General features: G+C 45.4%; 1 protein-coding gene across 3 annotated transcripts in view; it reads right to left on the bottom strand.

Moving 5' to 3' along the window:
- Positions 1-13750, bottom strand: part of Dpy19l1 (dpy-19 like C-mannosyltransferase 1) — a 110308-nt gene extending 96558 nt beyond the window's left edge. For 2 of the 3 annotated variants that reach the window (XM_038322932.2, XM_042054773.1), the window contains exon 1: positions 2641-2952. In XM_038322932.2, the coding sequence (XP_038178860.1) occupies positions 2641-2932 (292 nt within the window). In that variant the 5' untranslated portion in view covers positions 2933-2952. Of the gene's footprint in view, positions 1-2640; positions 2953-12629 lie in introns of those variants that run through there. The other variant, XM_038322933.2, reaches the window with a different exon arrangement.
- Between the last annotated feature and the right edge of the window lie 429 nt (positions 13751-14179).

The following is a 14179-nucleotide window of genomic DNA, read 5'->3' on the forward strand; positions in this document are numbered from 1 at the left end:
TACAGGTCCCTTCAGTAGACCTGACAGTGAAAGGCACTACAAGCAGAAAACCAGAGTGTGGGAAGATTGTGCAGCTCCTCCCGGGCGACCTTGCTCCCTCAGCTCAGCTGCCCACACCTCCTGACAAAGCCGTGTTTCCGCAAGCCTCGCATCTCCCCTGTGAGTCCATTCTCACTGCTCAGTGGACCTCAATGGCCTGACAGCTTTTGTAGGTTTCTCAAACCTGTTCGTAACTCTGAAAATAGCTCAATTATTAATGCTTCCTGCCTGAACACGAAAATCTATGCAGACACATCTATGTAGCAGGATGCGCTCTCTGAGGTGGGAGCTGGTTAGAGGCGACCTATATTATTTATTGTGGTCAGGGAAGTTTGATAAACATTTTCAAGGTTCTCCCTCCACCACTGTCTGTTTAGCTTGGAACATCTAAAAATAAGCATTTCAAGAACTCTTTGTCACCACTGAATTAAGTAATACTGTCCACCTATAAGAAAGCAGACGTTCACACTGTTTGTCACTGTCCCACACCCTCAGCAGTGGAAAGGGACACCTGGTAAGTGGTTTACCAGTGCCCAGAACACGGGAAGAAACGCTTGAAAAGTTCTAACATGTGCCGCTATCATGGAGCTCCAAGTTAGGACATTTATTCTTATACAGGAATAAAGTTATTTTGTCATAGTCAATACATAGTTGATAGAGCTAAGCAGCTACAATTAAACCAAGCAACAAGTGACTATGAGCTGCCACAACATGGAAGATCCAGGAGCCATCTTCAAGTTCCATACTAAAATACAACTTTCACCTCCTCTGGGAGGGTAAAAGAGGAAATGAAGCAGCTTTCAAAGACATGGAAACTGCTGGACCCTCTGCAGGACGAGTGCCTTTCTGATGCTCTGGAGCATGGTGCCAGGAAGAATCCCTGCTGCTGCCAGTCTTGAGGGTGCAGAGCCAGAGCTGAGCCAGGCACACCAGGTCTGATCACGCACAGAACCCTCCTCCAGATGCTGTGTGGCTTGACAGCAGATGTTCACACAAGAGGACAGCGACTATGGTGTTCCTCCCAATTCCACAAGCCTGGTGACCTATGTCCAGGGAGAACCTAAGCCTGACACGCTCACTGTACTTCCACTTACAATGCCAAAAGAGCAAATCAAGAGAAACGCTGTATTGAACAAAACTGTATTTCTGCAAGAGCATTACTAAATCCAAATTCAAGCCATCCAGTGTAAGAAAACCCAAAGGAAATTCACTGTAAAACATAAAAAAGTATCATTTAAAATCTATTATTGTCTCTCCCTGAAATAAAAACAATCCATCCATTACTTTACTACGATTGCTGTTTATACTAGCCATTCACAAAAGCAGGAGATTTATTCTGTCATGGGATCCGACATCAGGGTTACGCATTTGCTTCCATAATAGGAACTGATGCTGCTAAATGCTTTAGACACAAACATGCATTAGCCATGGAATTTTTAGTTTGGCTCCTTGGGCCATCCCTGAGTAGAGCAAAAGATAACTCCACATAACAGAGAAGGCCCTCAAAGTGAGCCTGAAACCAAACCCAAGCACTGTGCACCAGCTCTGCGTGCCTTCGGCCTCATCTACTGTACCACGCTGCCTCCCCAAGGTGAATTTAACCTGTACACTGGCCAGATTCTCAAGCTAGCTACCAAAAGGAGGCATGACTAAAATAATGAATTTGCCTAATCTTGGCCCAACTATAAAAAAAGAAAATATCGTTGTAACAATGCAAGCCTTCTTGAACCCACAAACACATAAGCGTGCCTGGCTTACAGTGACTCAATGGCTGTGGTAAGAGGCTACCCCCACAGGAAGGCTAATTTTGCTGTATGGCCCGTTTAACCCCAAATTCCAGGCTTGAAGCACCATAAACATGTAAAGGTCATTAAGGAAAAATGAAAAATAGTAACAAAATATCACTAGTAACTAAATAATTCAATAGCTAAAAGCCATTGTGGCAAAAAAAAAAAAAATTACAGGATCTTAATGAGGGAGTTGGAAAAATTAGGCCTGCTAATCCAAACTTCTATAAACTTGCCTTATCGGACAAAGTCAATCAGAAAGCAAACCCAGAAGGCGACCAACGCGTGGATGCTTGCTTCAACTTTCTTTCCGGCACAGTTACAAACCATCCATTTGGTGCATGGAGGAAGGATGAGAGATGCCAGCAGGGAAGGTTAAAGCTTGGGCATCCAAAACACAACACAACCTGGAAAGTGACAGAACCACGAAGTGCCACCCGCAGTGTTTGCGGCCAAGAAGGGAAAAAGCACGCTAAAATTTAATTATAAGTTTGGCAACTTTCTAAGACAGGAACCTGAGTATTTCGAGCTCCGGGAATCGCTCCATTCCCTAAGCAAGCCATCCTCCGAGATAGCGGCCAAGCCAGCGGCAAAGAGTGGACTGTCGCTGCAGGCATTAGCCCGGTCTCCTCCGCGCGGACCGACCCGCCCGCCGCCAGCCGAGCGGCTGCTGATCTCCGGGCCATGTTTTTAAAAGCCCGGGCGGACGGCGGGGCAGAGGGTGCACGGAGCTGAGCCCCCGGAAGAAGCGGGGAGGAGCAGAGGAGGCAGGAGCGTCCCGGGAAAAGTCGAAGAGGGCTGCTAACTGGCTCACCTAACAGCAGCGTGCTCCAGGTCCGGCCGCGCCCGCGCCGCAGGCCCAGCGCCCAGCGCAGCCCGACCGCCAGGCGGCCCGCGAGGCCGTCCGGGGCGGGCGCAGCGGTCTCTGCGCGGGGCCCCTTCCTGCCCGCCGCGCCTCTGCGCCCCGGAGACGGCGGCGCGCGCTCCAGCCCCGGCTCCCCGGCGCCCACCTCGGATGTCCCGCTCAGTGGCGGCGGTGATGCGCGGGCCGGCCGGGGCGGCCTGGGAGCCGCGTCCCGGTGCTTGCTCCGCGCCTGCAGGACCATCTTAGCATAGTCGCGCCCGCTAGCTGCGCGCGCCCGGACGGCAGCCGGGATCCGCGGACTGGCGGTCGCTCACTCCGGCCGGCGAGGGCGGGCCGGGAGGCGGGGACAGCGCGGGCCGGGCAGCCGCTGCCTACTGCTGGGCGGCCGGGAGGCGGCGCCGGACTCGCGCGCCTCCACGGTTGCCGCTCTCGGGTTGCCACGGCGACAACGGAACGCCGCGGGGCGGGGGCGGGGACAATCTGCGAGTGTCGCGGCCCCGCCTCTCCAGCTCGCGCGCCCTGGCGCGTTCCGGCCAGCAAACGCGCACGCGCGAGCTGCGAGCGGGGCGGGACCGGCGACTGGGGGCTGGTTGGTGGGGGGGGGGGTGGGGAGAACGAGCAGCGTGGACGACCTCCCGGAAGCGGCCGTGCGCCCTCGGGGACAGGCAGTGGGGCCCTGAGGCCATGTGGCGCCTGGTCGCGCGGGGAGAGAGCCGGGTGGCCACGGAAGGGCTCAGTGCGTGCGTTCCGTAGTTCAGTGCGTTAGGCTTGTGCTTGGAACTAACGGGGTAAAGTGTGGCCTCACCCTTCTAAGAATCAGCTTTCTGGCTCACTGATGAGAAGCTGGGGCCATACCGAGTATTCAAATAGTGCCTGTCCCGTGGGATGAAGCGGGAGTGTAAACTGATAGGAAACCAAACTAAAGGCATAAGAGAAAAGAGACTGTCAGCAAGGGTTATCGACATGTTACTTTTACCGGCTGCATCCTATCTTTCTTACCACAAAGTATGGAAAATGTGTAGATGGGAGTCTTGAAAACGAATTTTCTCCTAGCAGAATGTAGGAGTAAATGAAGAAGCCCAGAGAAAGTTTAAAGGAAAGAAAAGAAGGTGGGATGGAGGAGAGAGAGAGAGAGAGAGAGAGAGAGAGAGAGAGAGAGAGAGAGAGAGAGGAGAGAGTCTTTTGCACAAAGCCTTGGAGGACTGCAGTAGAGAGAGACTCAGTTTTTGGCTCCTATCCGAATGAACTTGTTCCAAGAAGTGTGGATTTTGGAAATTAAGGCACATGGTTCTGTTTTTCTCCATTGTGATTACAGGGTTTTCAGGTAGCTGTGGCTTCTCTTGCTCACGACTTTATTAATATCAGAATTCATTAGTTCAGTCAAGAAGAATGGATTTTGTGAAAGGACTTAGCGCTATATTACACCTTGTAAGATTCCTGATTTTGGATATTAAATTATGTATTGAGACAAAGAGCAACTGTTTAAGACACTTCTGTAAGAAAGTGATTGACAGTGCCCTACGGAAGGCTTGCATTGTGAAATAAGAAATCCGGTCAGTCTAGTGTTATTTCTGGAGCTGGAGCCGAATTTGTCACCCACCAGAATAAAAGGAACTTTACCCAGTGTCTGCCAAAGATAATAACAGTAAAGTCATCGCTAACATATTTATCAATTAGAAAACACACAGAGCTACAGTATCTGATTGCTTGTCTCTCAGATGTGGAGGGGTAAGGACTGCTTCTCAATCTGTTTGTCTAGTTGAGTGTCGCCGGGAATATCAGCCACACTCCGGGGCAGGCCCCATGCTCAGTTGGCCTACAGAAAACAAGCTCTATGGTTATGTTTTTGTGGCAGTTTTTTATTTCTCTAATTGTTTCGGATTTTTTTTGTCATACTGGTCATTTGTTTGTCCTAATTTTCACTTTTTGTACTTTGTGGGAAGAAAATTGGGTGGGTAGGTAGTAGGTCCTGGGTGGAGGAAAATGATCAAAATAGCTCATAGGGAAAAAATTAAATATAACGTGTACACACACAAAAAAAAAAACTTCTGTGTGTTTGCTTCCTATGAGTTCTGGGCCCTGTAAGTGAACTTGAGGGAAGAAAAAGCAAAACAAAACCAACTTCCCTTTAGCTGATACCATTCTAGCAGATGATGTTCTTGTTGAATAAATGGATGGGTGTAAGAAATAGCATAATCGAACAATCATTCATAACAAGATGCCCCTAGCGCTTACACCTCCACATAGTTTGAGTTTCTGGAAGAAACCAAATCTTTTCCTACTCATAGTCAAGTGCATCAAGAACCCACGCTCAGAACATGGCTGAACATTGGCTCCATTGACTTGAGAGAGGACCATTTATGACTGGAGCAGTTAGGTCTTAGTTCCTCTTCCATGATGAGCAACCCTGAGCAAGGGTAGCTCTTGAGTAATTGGGGGTTTTTACTTGGTTTGGTTTGGGTTTGGTTTAAACTGATGATTTTAACAGGCATTATGATACATGCTTGCAATCTTAACACTTTGGGGTGAGGTGAAGCAGTGGAATCTCAAGTGTGAAGCCAGACTGTACTATACAGAAATACTCTGTCCAAATAAAAAAGGAAAGTGACCATTCTAGAACCAGGTCGAAGTTCTTGTTACCATGCCTGGCATGTCTCTCCTAGCCACACCTTCCCCTTTTGAATCTCAGTTTCCCCACCCTGCCATAAGGGAAAATAAAAATAGCTCCCTGGCGAGTTTGAGAAAGAGACATGGAGGTGGGAGGGGAAAAAGAGAAAAACTAAAGTTTCTAGTAATTACATCCCAATTATATCCACCGAAACTGTTACTCTATGAAGGTTCAATGGGACTTGGGCAGAGCAATTGCTCTAACTGTTCAAAGCCCTGGGAAATGATAAAAAAAAAAAAAAAAAAAAAAAAAAAAAAAAAAAAGGAGTATGTGTGGTCCTGCCCGAGACTTGAGCTGACAGTCCAAGATACTCTGAGGCAAGAGTTCAAGAGCCACCCTAGATCTCAGTTCTTTCAGAGTCAGGCTTCTCAGGTCTGAGCTGTGGATCCCTCACTCTATGGTTCCCTGCTTCTCACAGGTGCTTTATAAAAGAATGTCCATTTCATGTATCATTAAACCGAGACAAAATAACCAGCCACTCTTGTTGCCTGGTGCCCCAGAGGCAGGACGTTTCACACAGGGACAGTGATAGAGCCAATACGGAGTCTTAGCAGATGTTCCAGACTCTATTTAACTTTTACAAAATCCAGAAGACCCAGAATCCAGTTTATTCATCTCAGGATCCTTAAACCAACACCTGCCACAAACTGGTGGATATTTAATGACTACACCTCCCCCCAAAAAAACCATGACAAGCTGAAAGATGCATTTTATTAATGAGATATGCGCATGATCCCATGAATCAATACAAGGCTATAATAAGTGTAAATTAAGCATTAGTGTTGTGGTTCTTTACTCTGCTTTCTTTCTGTGCTTTGATGATATATGAGAAACAAATTCCTTCTGTGAGAGTATGGAAATACTAGCCTGAGACAAACAGCCAGGAACCAGAAAGAACTACTGCTCAAGAAAGGATCCAAGTCTGATTGCTCAACAAAAGTCAATCTCTTTCTTGCTATGAAACTATACTTTTCCCATTGAAATAAAAGCTCGGTATTGAAAACACTTTGTGTGTAACTTTATGAGTAGTGGTAGAGGACATAAAATCGGAGTAAATATAGAATGAATTTTAAAAGTATAAAACCCTAAAGCAAAACAAGTACCGCAGAGAAGTAAATCTTAGTGATATTTAAATGTAGGTATCAGGGAAGCCTCAACTGGGTAGTGAGGAAAGCAAGTGGGACCAAGGCAAGGCTGATCTAGGAACTGGCCTCTGTCTTATTAGTTAAGACCTCTTATTTGGATCTTCAAAATGTTCCCCTTTGTTCTCCTACTGTGGTACCAGACAAATGTAGACTATCTGGTGTTTATTCTTTGTCCTCTTGAGCCACATCATTTGATCTCTATTTTAAAGAAGTGCCCTAAAGTTAGTTCCAGCTTCTGGTGGCTTAATGGCTTAACAGCTGCTTCCACCAAGACAGGAACCAGAATAGCCCTGGCTCTTCACTGAAACCTAAATGGGTGCGTGAAGGTCTGTCTTCTGTGTAGCGCCTGGCTTTCAACAAAGCTCCAACATTCACCCACCATTGTATTTGTTTTAGTGTAGTCTCTTAAAGTGGGGAGGAAAAATACATAAATTTCTAGTTTATTGCTTTTCATATGTTTTATCTCGTGTCTTTCTTGTATCTGACCTTGTGATTTAAACTATTCATGTGCCCATGAGAGTTCCCTAGAGAGTTCACTGTTACGCTTAGTTATATAGTGTGCAGTCAATCACTCTTTTGCAGAGGAGCATGTCTGTAAAACTAAAGTGGAATTCCAATTACTGAGGGCTTACTAGGCCCCCAAGTGTCTTAGCACATATTACAGACATTAAAAATTCATATGCCAAATCTCTATCCCGGAAGAGCCTAAGGTTTAATTGGTGAGGCAAAATAAGATAGAACAAAATATGCTCATACAACAAAGTGTATTTTTTTAGAACACAAGGCCTAAATTCAGAAGAAGAAATGACGACTGACATGAGGGGGAGTTTCCAGAGGGAAACAAAATTTAGCCTAGCCATATATTTAGTGTATGTAGAAAGCAATGTGGAAAACTCAAAATAAGCAGGGATAAGCATATTTCTGAAGCCCTTCATCTGTATTTGGCAGAGAGCATGTTTTAATATGACCATCTGAAATCCTATTTAGAATGAAGGCAGGGACTGAGTGAGTTACGTTATGAATGGCTGTGAAATGCTTAGAATGCAAACAAAGCCCGTGCTGTGACTTTCAGTGCTCCCAGATCTGCCCAGAGCAGACAATAGCTAGAGCACTGAGACTCATCCATACTAATGTGCTATAGGATAGTGCTCTTGTACACTTGTAAAGATTTGTCACTCCTATTGGTTTAATAAAATGCTGATTGGCTAGTAGCCAGGTGGGAAGTACAGGTGAGGCAACCGGACTAGCAGAATTCTGGGAAGAGGAGACTCAGAGGCACAGTCACCATCCGGAAGCAGAAGAAGATGCAAATGCCTTGCTGAGAAAAGGTACCAAATCGCATGGCTACACAGAGATAAGAATGACGTTTTAAGTTATGTTGTAAGTAGTAATAATAAGCCTGAAAAATAGGCCAAACAGTTAATAATTAATAAAAGCGTCTGTGTGTTTATTTTGAGACTGAATGGCTGTGGGACAGAAACTTCCGTCTGCACTAATGGTATCTTGGGACTAACGGAAGACAAGAGTCCACCTCTAGTCTCTTTGGACCAGAACTTGCTAACATCTGTCATACTTATGTGAACTCCTTACCAGAATCGCAAGCCTTCCTTTCACTTTCCCACAGGAAGATTAGGACTAATTCCCTCACGATACATGGTCAGTCTCCTATCACCAGTGCACAGGTCTGTATTGGGTTACATCCTTGTCTCCCCAAGGGTCACAGATAAAGGGCTCGATTTCCCAACTTATGGTACTCTCAAGATGTGATAGAAATATTAGGAAGTAGGGAAATGATTGAAGGGGACATTATATATCCCCTGCCACCTCTGCTTCCTGACTGTCCTGAAGTGAACTACTCTGACCCATCATGTGACTTTTAATCTTTTTATTGTTTTTATTGAGCTATACAATTTTCTCTGCTCTCCTCCATTCTTCCCCTTCTACTTTCTCTTGTGACCCCCACACTTTCAATTTACACAGAAGGTCTTGTCTTTTTCTCTTTCCTATGTAAGTCCATCATGTGGTTTGTTGATGTTCAGCCTTTCCTCGGGCACAGAACAGTCCAACCAAATGTTCATGCACTGAAACCTCTGAAAGTGAAAACCAAAATAAAACTTTCTTATTTTTATTGTCTCAGATGGTTATGTAACAACAGAAAGCTGACCAACACAAACAAATGGAGTCCAGAAATGGGGCATGAATGTAGCCCGAGTTGAGCATAAATTTCATAAGTCCTTGAAACAGTCTTGTGGAGGAGACTTGGGAAAGGTTTATAAAGCAAGGTAGATAAAGCCTGAAATACTATACGTATTAACACGTGATTCTGATGGGAGCCCAGAAGATCAGAACCCCAGTAAAGATGCAGATGAGGAAGCTTGCACTGCTAGAGCTTCAGAGGGAGAACGAGTGTTGAGAAGGGAACTAACTGAAAGTTTGTGACACTCTAGCAATGAGCTTGTCTATATTCTGCCTGTGCCCTGAGACTTTGTAAAATGATTAGGTTAAAGGTGATAGACTAGTTTACATGGTGAAGAAAAATTAAAGACACCACAGCATACAGACTCTGGCATGGATATTGCTGACCTTGTTTAGCTAGATTTACACTAAAAATCATAAGCAAAACATGTTTGACAAATTCACAATCTGTACAAAATGATAGAACTAAGTTTTGGTTACTGAAGATATTAACACCATTGAAAAGAAGTCAAGCACTCTGCCCTGGGAGAAGGTAAATGTGTTTGAGGGCATCTTGGGGATCAGCAAGTTCCATCCAACCAGGCTTAAATTTTTGCATGCATAAACTTTCACTTTGAGGAGAATGCTTGTCACTAAGCATTGGCTTCTGCACATTTAGCCATCTGAGCATGCGGAGGGTGTGGCCCAAGAGGCATTATCCAGTTGTACGGATTTTACAAGCGTGCTAAATATAAGTTGTGGGACCGCGAGGCTTCCATACGAGGCTTCCACACAGGGTTCTTAAAAACTAGGGAAGCCTGGAAGTGTGTCCAGGGTCAGGGCTCCTGCAGGCAGCCTGGGAGATGGTAATTCATGAAAATGAGAGAAGCCACAGCTGGGACAGACAGTTGGGAGGGACAGAAGAACATAAGCCATGGCACTGGGAAGATGACCCAGTGAGCGAAGAGACTGCTGCCCAAGAGTGAGGCCTGGAATTTGATTCCCCAGTACTCATGTAAAATAACAAAAACAAAAACACAAGTATTCCAAAAATAAAAAAAAAATTAACTTCAGATTCAATGAGAGACTATGACACTTCATATAGAAGAAACGACGAATAAATTGATGTCATTAAGGACCTACTAAACTTACATAAGAAATAAAGCCACGCAAATTTAGTTAAAGAAGCACTCCCAGGTTCTCTTGCTTGGAAGAGCATAATTCTGCCAGGCAGACAGGACAACCCTGGGTGTTGTCTACCTGGCAAAATCAGCCCTTGTTTAACCGTAGATAACAGCGACAACTTTACGTGATTAATCTCCCCATTAATCCAGATAACGAAACCTTGGGATCTGTCTTTTTGAAACAAGTTTAAATGCTCAAAATTTTAACTTGGGGGTATGAAACTGTATAAGCTGATGAGGTTTTCTGTTCTGGTTGGCTTCCCTTTTGTGCACTATTGTTTAAGAGGGGTTTTTCTTTGCTAATTTATATCAGAAGGAATAAAGGGGAGATGCATAAAAGGGGAAACTTGGCATCCTCCTCTGGTCTCTTTGTATACAAGAGCACACCCAACATACACAATGTCTTTGGCCTGGTTGCTAGACAGGGCACTACAGAGTCTGATGTTCCCCTGTTGGGTTTTGGTCCTGTGTTATTGGTATTCTACTCTTCCTCTCTGTGACAGGAGTCTATGTTGTATGTTGGGAATATGTAACTTATTTTTAAAGAGTTACAGTTGTTCACAGCTGAGAGTTGGCCTTACATCTCAGGAGACTTTGGGTTGGATTTTGAGCCGTCTTGGCTGACTTGCATCGTGAGATGGACATGAGGCTTTTAGGGCCAGGCATGCAATGTTTTAATTTGGACCTGAAATGCCCTATAAAGCTTGCCTGTTAAAGGCATAGTCCCTGCTAGGGACACTATTGGGAGGAAGGAAACTCTTTAGGAGGTTGGGGCTGGCTATAGAAAATAGATAATTGAAGGGAAAATATGCTGTAGGAAGTTCTACAGCCAGTAGTTACCTGCCCACTGGGACATGACCTCTTATACTATTTATTCCGATGTAGAGCATGTGTCCAGTCTCTTTTCTGGCTGCAGAAACTGGTTTCTGATCTGTTCCAGCAGAGAATTCTGATTTGTGAGTCTACCCCTAAATAAATAACCATTTATTTCTCAGCTCTGAGCTAGTGTGGCTCTTTTAAGCATTCTTTTTCATCAGTAAGCCAAAGGTTCCTCCAAATGACTATGGAAGGGAACAGGGGACCCCTGATCCTTCCTCTGCTTCCTGACAGCCACAAGGTGGGCTGGTCCTTTCCCTGTGTGCTTCTTCCATGATCTTCTGATTCACCCCACCTTTAAGGAACTGAGCCCGATGCCCACAGGCTGAGATTATGAGCTCAAAGAAAGTTCTCTTGTCTTTTTTTTCCCCCAGACAAGGTTTCTCTGTCTAGCCCTGGCTGTCACAAAACTCTCTTTATAGATGAGGCTGGTCTTGAACTTACAGAGATCCTCCTGCCTCTGCCTACAGAGAGTTGGGATTACAGGTGTGCGCCTCCACCCCCTGGCCAGTCCTTTTCTTTCCAATCATCTCAGCTGTTTTGTCACACCAGTAGAAAACGCTAGCGGGAGAAGGGCCTGGAAGCTCCACACCGCTGTGCCCCTGTGTGTCCTTCACTCGGCTTTGCATCATTCTCTCCAAGATCCAGTCTGACCCAACACACTAAGCTCTTGTCTACGATCTCCCCCAAAATCCTATGGCGGACTCACACATGGCACCTCTGTGAACCCTCAGCTACAGTCTTTGCCCTTCTGCTATCCACTCAGCACTCATTGCCACACCCTACCCCATCCTCACACTTCCTGAGAAGCAGTTCCTTCCGTTTGCTTTTCCAGAGACCTGCATCCCTAATCCATCTTGTAGTGAGGAGCTGCAGGAAGGCCTGCTTTTCGTCCTGCCCGGCTCCTGCATGGCTAGCTTTACACCCGAAATAACAACACACAAACTGTATTCATTTAAACACTGCTTGGCCCATTAGCTCTAGCCTCTTACTGGCTATCTCCCACATTTTGATTAACACATATTTAGTAATCTGTGTAGCACCACGAGGGGTGGCTTACCAGGAGAGATTTTAACCTGCATACGTCCGTCTTGGAGAGGAGAGGCATGGCGACTGCCCTAGGCATCTGCCTCACTCCCAGCATCCTGTTCTGTCTACTCCACCCACCTAAATCCTGGCCTATCAAAAAGCCAAGGCAGTTTCTTTATTAACCAATGAGAGTCCTTTATCATCATCTCATCCGCCCAGTTTTACAATGTTATCATGAACATTTCAACCACCCCAATCTGCCTTGACCTTTCATTCAATCCAAGTTATCCCATCTAGTGCTTCCCATTGTCTGTTATTTTGAGTCAATGGCAGGTCCACCACTGCAATACGGGCAGAATCTTACCTTCCTTCCTTGCTTGGTTCCATCTCTCCCACATGGCAAAGTTTCACTGTACAGCTCTGAGATCTGCAGCCATGCTGCTAAGGAATGCTAGGGAAATGCCACAGCTTAGATGGTAGGAACCCTGTGGATTCTTAGATCTCTTGCCAACCATACTCTAATAACTGTCTTTTACTTTCTTCTGACCCCATTCTCTACTGCACATGTAGAGAATGTCCACTAATGTTTGATACCTGCACATGTCACCAACACATATTGCTAGAAGATGGCTTCTCCATAGAGCCACTGGACACTTGTAGAAGTAGCTGTCTTACCTTTCCTTGGAGTCACCCTCGGTTTCCTTCCCTTTGATAAAAGGAGGAGCCCTCCTCTACATAGCCAACTTGTGGCCTACAGCATCCAGCTATCTTGGTGTCTCACTCTAGCAACTAGATGTTTGGTTCACTCATGATTCTCCTGAGTGCTTTCAACAGTTTCAAGCAAGGCCAGATGTCTCTTACCTTAAACAGAACCTTCCTTAGAACCAGTATCCCAAGGCTGCCATCCTCTTCTTCCTTCATCCGTAGATGCTCTCAGCAGAGCTCCTGATACCTGCTGTTTCTGTGTCCTCATTTTCCTCCCAGGCTCACAGAACCTTGGCACTTGCACCTGATCTTCTACAGCCCTTCTTCTGCCAAGGCCGTAGGAGCCTGCACATTATCAGATCCTGGAACCTGGTCACTCCCTTCCCATGGTGCTCTCCTCTATGGCATCTGATCACTCACTTCCTGTGGTCTCTCCAAACCACCCTCTCAGGTTTGTGATCCCTATGTCTGCTTTTTTCCTGTTCTCCTTTGAAAGTACCTCTTGTTTACAAGTATTAATATTCCCCAGAATCTGAAGCTGCCCCTTCTATTTTTACTTCATTTCCCCCAGGCAATAGTCTGACTTTGTATAAGATACGTATGTTGGCAGTGAAGTGTGCTGCAGAGGACAGCTGTTTGCATCATGGTAGCTAGGTACTTGGAGAAAGAGGAACCAATTAGGCCTCCAGTCCAATGGTTCATACTAAAACACATCAGTTAATCCTTCTGCAAACACCCTCACCATACACAAAGAGATGTATCTTGGTCTCCTAGATGATTCTAAGTCTATACAAGTTGACATTGAAGATGAACAATTTCATTCTTCGTACACAGATGCAAACCTGTATCCCCAGTTCCTCTCCCTGACACTCAGACCCATATACACCCAGGTCCACTCAGTACTTCTACTAGAATTTTTCCTGGTACCTCAAATACCCAAATCTTACCCTGTGTTTTCTCTACTCTCCTTATCTCAGTAAATTACCATTCCCTCAGTCAGGAAGTCATTCTTCCTTCTTGTTACTCCTCACACTTGATCAATCCGTAATCTGGGCATTCTGCTCATTGGCGCCTGTCATTTCTTTCCTTCTGTAATCCATCAAAGCCTTCAACAGCAGCTGAATCTGAATCTTCTCTGACTGCCCACCAACCTTCCACAGCCTGATTCCTAGCAAGTAAGTTACTTCTTGGACCGGAAGTGCGCGGTTTTGCTCAATCGTTTCTTTTCATTGTAATGTACTCCCTACCGTAGGCCAAGAGCAACACAGCTAGCCAGTCATGGACTGCAACCGCTCAAACCACAACTCAAAAGGAGCTTTTTCACATGTTAAGTTGATTGACTCAACATTTGCTGTAATAAAAAGCTTATCAGTAGTACACAGTACATATTTGTAGCATGAGCAAATCAGGTCTGGCTTGGCAGAACTCTGACACAGATTTTGGATAAGTAGGTCACAGACTGATGAAGGCTCATTCACTATTCATTTCAAATTGCTCATTATTTTTAAGATCTTGAGGATACATTTTAAAACTAAGGTGTTTAGAGATTTAGTAATTTGGCTTAGTAGGCAGGTATTCAGTCCTCCTAAGCTTGTGCTGGGAATCTTGTTTTTCTGTCCGTTAACTAAACCTGAAGGGACAGCAGGAGATGGTTCACTTCTACCTCCTGATGACCCAAAGCACACACTGCTAAGTGAGGGCACACT

Source organism: Arvicola amphibius, chromosome 3 (assembly GCF_903992535.2).
Source record: "Arvicola amphibius chromosome 3, mArvAmp1.2, whole genome shotgun sequence".
Taxonomy (NCBI): domain Eukaryota; kingdom Metazoa; phylum Chordata; class Mammalia; order Rodentia; family Cricetidae; genus Arvicola; species Arvicola amphibius.